Source organism: Salvia splendens, chromosome 12 (genome assembly GCF_004379255.2).
Source record: "Salvia splendens isolate huo1 chromosome 12, SspV2, whole genome shotgun sequence".
Taxonomy (NCBI): domain Eukaryota; kingdom Viridiplantae; phylum Streptophyta; class Magnoliopsida; order Lamiales; family Lamiaceae; genus Salvia; species Salvia splendens.
In genome coordinates, this window is record NC_056043.1 from 29539330 (window position 1) to 29547787 (window position 8458).

Below are 8458 nucleotides of genomic sequence, written 5' to 3' on the forward strand. Positions count from 1 at the left end.
TGAAGTATTAGAAGGAGACTTCAATATTAATAGTTAATCAACGGGTTGAGTGCACTCGAGAGGGGGCTTAGCCTAGACTAGCGATTTTCCTACTAATCCTAGAGACTTCAACGGGTAATCAGAGTTGTTGAGTTATTTACATTGTGGGTATTGTAGTCGGATCCAAAGCTCTACCTCGTTCTCTTATTTGAAACTTTATCTTTTGTCTCTTGTTTTACTTTGTTTATATTTAATAGTTACATACCAAAACCAAACCTTTGCTTTGTCTAGATAGTAGTTAACATCGGTCCGTGGTACTTGAGTTTATACAATTTGTCTCTGTGGGATATGATACTCTTGTTTTCTTTGTGCTACAGTTGAGTCAGGATCACAATGACTTATATCATAGTATTAATTTTTTATTATTATAATTTCAAATTTAATTGCTATTTCAAACAATAATCATATGTCGTATTTTGTTTACAAAGTTTTTACATGATACATTTTACCAAGAAAAAAAAGGATTAACGGAATAAAATACTAGTACCAGTGGTTTTTAGATTATCATATTATTATTATTATTATTATTATTATTATTATTATTATTATTAACTATTTCAATAATTTAAGTATATAATATTCATATAATTAATGTGTCAGTTTAATGATAAATAAATCAAGAATTATATGAATACTATAAATATTTTTTTTTAACAAAACCAAAGATTCAAAATATTAGCTTTGATTTATTTCATTATCGCACATAAATTGTATTATATGAACCAATTTTATCATTACTTGTATCAGGTATGATCCGTCGTGCTCGGGGCCGGGATCGGCGATGGCGCGGCAGCGGTCGAGGATTATGTCGTCGACGCCTTCCCCTTGGCCTTCGCAGCCTTGACGCCTATGGGACGCAGGGAGGACATCGGTGTGCCGGTACTATCGTCCTCCATGTACGTCCGGTTGAGGTCCACCGGACGAGTTCCGCTTTCGCTGCTCGTGTAACCACCAGTTTCGGTGGTCTTCGTCCTCTTTGTCGCCCCGGTGTGTAAAATCCCGCCTTAGAACTTCTGCTTGTCCCTCAAGAGCGCCCAGATGGCCTCGTGCTTGAAGTCGCCGTACAGGGACTGGTGCGACAACAGCGCTTTAGCGCGCACGTCGCTCAAGCTCTCGCCGCTCCCCTGCTCCCTCGCGCACTTCTCGTACTTCGACGAGAACAGGTTGATTTGTCTCTTCACCTAGTCCCAGTGCTTGCGGAGCTGCTCTCGTTGGCGCTTGTACGCGCTCGGCGATGCGCTCCCAGTACGCCTGCTGCCTCTGGTTGTTCGCGAATATCGGGTCCTCCGATATATCCACCCAACACCTCACCAATACGAGGGTTTCATCCGGCTGGCAGTTTGTACGGCCGAGGGCGTACTCTTCACATACTCCTGGAGGTGGCAACTTCTACGGGCGCTGCCGGTTCCGTTTCTTTTTCGCTGGGGCGGAAGCGGATGGGGTGGCGTCGGCGGAGGCGGATGGGGTGTCGGCGGCGGCGGCGGCGCGTCGGGAGGGGGCGACGGGTCGGTTTGGTGATGGCTCCATGTCAAACAAACCGTACGATTCCGTGCTGAATTCGGCATCCTACTGTGCGTTGGCGTCGAACGACCGATATTCGTCGGGTTCTGTACTCGGCCAACACGCCTCCCCAAACATCGGACTATTGGGACTTGCTTCCATTTTGTCGAAATAATAAAAATGTGAGTTTCGAAAGTGAAATCGTGAAAATGAAAGGTTACAAATGAAGGTGGGGTAGGAGTATTTATACAAAAATAAAAAAACGCGTAACATCGTCCGCCGATCACGCAATGGGGCGCCCGATGGCGCGGACGATAGCCCATCGTCCGCCGAGCCCACAATGGTGCGGACGATGGCACAGACGATATGCCATCGTCCGCGCTTTAACCGCGGACGATGCATCGAGCGTGGGCGTAGGGCGCGGACGATGGCGGGCACCCACAATGGGTCGGACGATGGCGCCTGCGGACGTGCCATCGGGCGTCCCATCGTGGATGCCCTTATATTTAGAGTGTTTTTATAATTTATTTATTTAATTGGAATTGAGACCATATATATTTTTATATGTTAAAAATTTATTGGTGTGAAGTATTAAATAGGATTGCACTTGATATTCCATTTGAAATTAAGGCAATATAATATATATTTCTATATGTCAAAAATTTATTGACGCGACATGGAGTGCTAAATAGGATTACAGCCTTGCAGGTATTCCAAGTAGGTAAGCATCCACTACGCGTCCTGAGCGCGGCTCGCGTTCCGTCCCGCGGTTCCACCACGGGACGCGTTGCAACGTTCGTCCCGTCCCGTAGCCCGTATCCGCGAGACAAGGGACGCGCCGGCCCGTCACGCGCGCGGGCGACGTGGCGCGCCCCGATGCATGCGTGACGCCCACTCGCTGGCCCGCGAGTGGACGTCGTCACGGATGACGCAATAATTCATTTTTAAAAAAAAAAATCGAATTTTAATATAAAAAATTATTTTTCAAACGGTAATGTTACCGTTAATTTTTTATTTTATTTTTTTATATTTATTTACTCTATAAATAATCCTATTTCATACTCATTTCACACACAAACACACATCTATTCCTCTCAAATCCTCTCTATCACTCCAATTTCCATCTTAAATCAACTCAAACAAATGGATCATTTTGAGCAAATGCGTCAATTAATGGAACAATCACTTGAAGAAGATCGACGACGAGAGGCGGAGGAAGCCGCACCACCCCCACGACGTTCCCGGAAGTACATCAATCGGAACCGGGAGGAAGCCGCCACACGGTTAGTGCGCGACTACTTCTGCGATAACCTGATTTGGGGAGATACCTACTTTCGTCGCCGTTTCCGCATGAGTAAACCGCTATTTCTCCACATAGCGAATACTTTAGCGGCCCGGGAAGAGTTCTTCCGAGAAGGGTTCGACGCGGTCGGCCGTCCCAGCCACACGACGCTGCAGAAATGTACTGCAGCCATCCGTCAGCTTGCGACTGGACAAACGACCGACATATTCGACGAATACCTCCACATCGGAGACACCACTGGGCGCATGTGCTTGCTCAACTTCTGCAGAGGCGTCCGGGCAGCCTTCAGTGACGAATTTCTCCGGAGGCCAAGCACGGACGATTGTCAGTTCCTCCTCAACCTGCACGAACAAGTGCACGGATTCCCCGGGATGCTTGGCAGTGTCGATTGCATGCACTGGCAATGGAAGAATTGCCCGGTGGCTTGGAGGGGTCCTACACGAGCGGCCACAAAGGCACCCACCCAACCGTTGTACTCGAGGCCGTTGCCGACTACCGGCTTTGGATCTGGCACTCGTACTTCGGGGTCCCTGGCTCGAACAACGACGTAAACGTGCTCCACCAGTCCGACCTCTTTACCGAAGTTTTGGATGGTAAAGCGCCGGCCATCAACTTCGTCGCCAACAACCGGCTGTATAAAATGCGGTACTATCTCACCGACGGCATCTACCCGAAGTGGCCGACCTTCGTGAAGACGTGAGCAGGCCTGCGAACCCAAAACAGGCTCTTTTTGCGCAGAAGCAGGAGGCTGCGCGCAAGGATGTGGAGAGGGCGTTCGGGGTTCTCCAAGCGCGCTTCAACATCATCAAAGCCCCGGCTCGTTCGTGGTTCATGGAGAGCATGGTCGACATCATGTATACGTGCATAATCTTGCACAACATGATTGTCCGAGACGAAGGACCCGATGCGAGAAATTGATTCGACCCCGAATCCTCCGGAAGCTCAACCGCAAGTAGTCCGCCGCGAAGTGGAACGCATCCGTCTATACAAGAACGGTTGGCTATTCGGGCAAGGACACGCGACTCTAGCGCCCACACCCAACTCAAAGAGGATCTAATTGAGCACATGTGGGAAAACTTTGGCGGAGAAGATTAAATTATTTTTTTAGAATTTTAATTATGTCTTTTTTTTTTTAAAGTTTAAGTTGTAATGTTGTTTTAATTTTAATGAATTGTGTTTGTTTAAATTGAATTGGGTTGTAAAAAAAATAAAAAATGAAATTGAATGAATAGTAATTAAGGGACGGAATAAGGGACGGTTAAGGGACGGAGCGTTGCAGGTTCCGTCCCTTAGTTAGGGGATGGAGGAAAAAAGGACAGTATGGCCCTCAAATAGTGGTCAAATAGTAGTTAAGAGACGATATAGAGACAGCGTATTGGATGGTGTTAAATTTAGTTCATCTCCCCATATTTGTTTCAATAACACACCCCTCTCTCTGTTACACATCCAAGGCAAAAAGTCTGTCTGTTTACGTTTAGAGAGAGAGAGAGGATGGGGGAGCCTGCGTTGGCGTTTTTGCTGGAGCTAGTGAAGGAGGTAGTGAAGGAGTACAAGGATGTGATATCCGGAGCAGAAATTGAGTTCGAGCATCTGAACAACGATCTGAAAGAACTCAAGGGTTTGCTGAATAAGGTAGCCAAGGATTACTCCAACTCCCAGGATGATGGTCCCTTCAAGGTGCTGGAGAGGCAGATAAGAGACGTGGTCTACGAGGTCGAAGACACAATCGACACTTGCTTGACTAAAGCCATCGAAGCCAAAGCCAAAGCCAAGGCCAAAAGAATCTCGTCCAGGTTCAAGCTTCCGAGCTCATCCGGTTTCAGCCTCGCCAAAGAGGTCATTTCGCTTAGAGACAATAAAATCAAGCCCTTGCTTGACGGAGCCAAGCTCCAGATTGCTACGATGCAGACTGCCGATCGATCCATTTCCCTCCAAGATCAACGGACTAAATTGAAGAGGGTAACATCTTCTCAACCCAGATTTAACTCATTTCACTCTCCATCTCTACTACAAATCAATATCTTAATTTTCATCATTATTGTAATGTTTATGGATTGTTTGTTTGATTATTTATTAGTGATACTGTATTAGGAAATGAGCTGTAGACTTTGGTTGGTGGAATAAGTTTCTTCAAAATCATTCATATTTCTTCTAGGAAACTTGGTTCAAAGTTCAAACTTTGATCGCTTATAGAGATATTGTGCATATTTTCCTGGATCTAGCACCATATCTATCATTAATTCGCAAAACTTTGTGCTTACTGATTAATCACTATTAAGAAACATGCATATTCTTGCTGACTCAAAAAAATTCATTTATATTCAAATCCGTAAAATGTTTGCTCCACTTATATATAATTCCTGGATCTGTGTCCCTGCTTTCAAGTATTGATAGTTTTCCATGTAAAGGTATAAATTTCAGTTCCAGCAATGGAAATTAGAAATTGGAGTAAATATTGAAGAAGTGAAAATTTTGTTATATTTTGGCAAAACAGGATAAGCCGATCAGGGAACACAGAGTAATAGGTTTCGATGAGGAGGAGGCAACCATAATTGGGTATCTAAAGGAAGAAAAGCTGAGCCTTGAAGTGATCCCAATCATCGGCATACCTGGTCAGGGAAAGACAACGTTGGCATGGAAAGTTTATCAGAACGAGACCGTATGTTACGATTTCCCTATTCGCATTTGGGTTTACATCTCTCAGAAGTTCAACATCAGGGATGTGTTTCTCCACATCCTCAAAACATTCGCCCCCAGTACAGACACATCTAAAATGGAGTACGATGATCTAGTTCAAACAGTTCGATCTTGTCTGGAGAAAGAAAAGTTCCTTCTAGTCCTTGACGATGTCTGGAATGTCGACGCATGGGAGGAGATCAAAGGAGTTTTGCCTCCTAACAACGGGAAGGGCAAAGTCATCATCACCAGTCGAGATGTGAAAGTGGGCGCTCGTTCTGCTACTGTTATACCGCACAAGCTGAAGTTTCTAAACGAGGCTGAAAGCTGGACGCTGCTTCAGTTGGAGGTATATGGAAATGAGGAAGAATGCCCCAGCGAGTTGAGGGGCATAGGCCAGCATTTAGCCAACAAGTGTGATGGAGTGCCGCTGACAATAATTGTCATCGGAGGTGTTCTGGTCGACCAACTCGCGTCTTATAAGTCAACAGCAGTGACGAGAGAGAAATGGAAAACAATGGCGGATAACTTGAGCAACACCTTGGAGAATGAGCAGCGGATAACAGATGTTGTGGCTTTGAGTTACGAGAGGTTGTCGAATGACCTGAGAGACTGTTTTGTTTATATTGGTGTGTTTCCTGAAGATTATGAGATTCCGGTTAGATTGTTGTCGGGGCTTTGGATTGCAGAAGGATTCATACTTCCCAAGGATGGAAAAAGCTTGGAGCAAATCGCGGAAGAGAATGTGGATGATCTAATATGCAGGAATTTATTGAAGGTTGATAAAACGAATCACATGGGCAAAGTTAAAACATGCCGTGTTCATGATATGATACGTGCATTCTGCATAAGCAAATCCAAAGACCAGAACTTATTTCAACATGTCAAAGTCAACAAGCAAACACACCAACTGGAACCTCCGGTTTCTGATGTAGAAAAATTACATCGTCTTTGTTTCCAGTCTGATCTCTCCAAGTTCCTGTCTGAAAACCCTACTGGTGCTCACATCCGTTCGTTTCTGTGTTTCTATGAGCAATCTGTGGAGATAGATAAAAAACATCTAACAGTTATACCTGACGGCTTCCCTAAGCTAAGAATTCTAGAGTCGAAGTCAGTCAAATTCCCTGAGTTTCCTGGGAAAGTACCGAAACTCATTCATCTGAGGTACCTCACTTTGCACATTGATAACCTTGGAAAACTTCCAAAGCTAATCTCACAGCTATGGAACCTACAAGTTCTTGTAGTTGAGACCAAGTCGCGTGTCATCACAATGGAAGCCAATATGTGGAAGATGATTTGGCTGAGGCACGTCAAGACAAAGGCATCTATCAAACTCGAGAGTAATTGGGATGGTGAAGCAGGGCAAAACCTTCAAACTCTGGAGAGATTGTCGCCTGAATCTTGCACAGAAGCCGTCTACAAAAGGGCCAAAAACCTCAAGACCTTGGGGATCTCTGGGAATTTAGCCAACTTATTCGGGAAAAACTTCCTAACACGACTGAATCATCTTGAAAAGTTGAAGTTGGTGAACAATGTAACTTTTGAGGCAACATCTGATGATGTTTTGCATCTTCCGTTGAATTGTTTCCCGCCATGTCTCAAGATGCTGACGTTAATGAAAACCTCCCTAGATTGGCAGCACATGTCCACCTTGGCAATGATAAGAAGCCTGGAGGTCCTCAAATTGAAAGACAATGCGTTTGTTGGATTGTCTTGGAATGCTTCTGATTACAAATTCCCGAATCTCCAACTCTTGGTCATCGCAAACACAGATTTGGTTCTCTGGGATGCCTCGCCTGATTCTTTCCCCGACCTTAGAGTTGTTGTGCTTAAGAGCTGTGAAAGCCTCATTGAAATCCCACATTGTGTGGGAAAACACCTCGAGAAGCTTGCTATAGAGCGTCTTCGCAAAACTGCAGTCGAGTCTGCCAGGAAAATTCGCGATGAAAAAGATGGGAAACCGCAAGGCAAGTTTGCGCTTCCGTTCGTTTTCGAGCAGTGCCCAGTGTGTGAGAATATGTGATCCACCGCAACAACTTGTTTGGTAAGTTGCAACTTCTCTTCATTTTGGAAAATGGTGAAATACATAAATATTCAAATGTTTTGTAGGATAGATAATTTTTCTCAGGCTACTGGACAGTTAATTTTCCCTCATTCTCAGTCTAATTCGTCTATTCTTATTTTTCATGATAAATTTACAATAAAAAAGAATATACGTTAGTCCATTAAATGCGTTTTAATATGGATTCTCTTGATCTTTGCAGGTTGGAATAAAACTAATGTACCCACCCCTTCTTTCTGTGTCGCACTTTTTTTCGTAAGTTGAAGATTATAAACTTTGGAATGTTTATGAGATTTGTGTATTTCCTATGGTGATTGAACACCACTAATAATGATCGTTTGTGTGATGGTTTCGCATTTAATTAATTGGGAATCTACTTATTTGCACTTGTTTCGTGTAAGAATATGCGTTGCTATGAATTTAAGAATCTCATCCAACTCGTAGGGTTGGGAATCTGAAACTACTCAATTTTCAATGAGCAAGTGCTTGTGCTTAGGGGTTAGCATTCGGATTTTGGTTTGTTTTTTTTGCCCAAACTGAACCAAACCCGAAAAATTGAATTTAGTTCAAAACTCAAACCGAACCGAACCTGAAAAATTGAAAAACCAAAAACCGAACTTAAAAAATAGAACTAAACCCAAATTATATGAAAAAAAATTAAAAAACTGAAAAACCGAAAAATAAATATGAGCGCCTTATTTGCGCGACATACACGTGTCAAAAACGTCAACTTTTTTAAATATATTTTAATACCATCTTTCTCTCGCCAAATTAAGCTTTTTATATCTCTGCACATTATCTTCTCAATTGAAAAGAGACACATTACGCTACTTACACATTTTCTCCCTATATTATATAATTTCGTTGTCATATGCAAC

General features: G+C 43.7%; 1 protein-coding gene across 1 annotated transcript; it reads left to right on the plus strand.

Annotated features, from left to right (window-relative positions):
- Positions 1 to 4260: 4260 nt before the first annotated feature.
- Positions 4261 to 7966, plus strand: LOC121758990 (putative late blight resistance protein homolog R1A-10). Its single transcript, XM_042154474.1, has 3 exons — positions 4261 to 4801; positions 5337 to 7562; positions 7783 to 7966. The coding sequence occupies exons 1-2, from the start codon at positions 4334 to 4336 to the stop codon at positions 7539 to 7541; spliced, it is 2673 nt and encodes an 890-aa protein (XP_042010408.1). The 5' UTR covers positions 4261 to 4333; the 3' UTR covers positions 7542 to 7562; positions 7783 to 7966.
- Positions 7967 to 8458: the final 492 nt, after the last annotated feature.

What these genes read in the sequence shown, in the direction of transcription:
- LOC121758990 (XM_042154474.1), top strand. Translation starts at nt 4,334, where the DNA reads ATGGGGGAGCCTGCGTTGGCGTTTTTGCTGGAGCTAGTGAAGGAGGTA. An exon ending in AACGGACTAAATTGAAGAGG is followed by an intron (nt 4,802 to 5,336) that starts GTAACATCTTCT and finishes TTGGCAAAACAG; the next exon opens with GATAAGCCGATCAGGGAACA.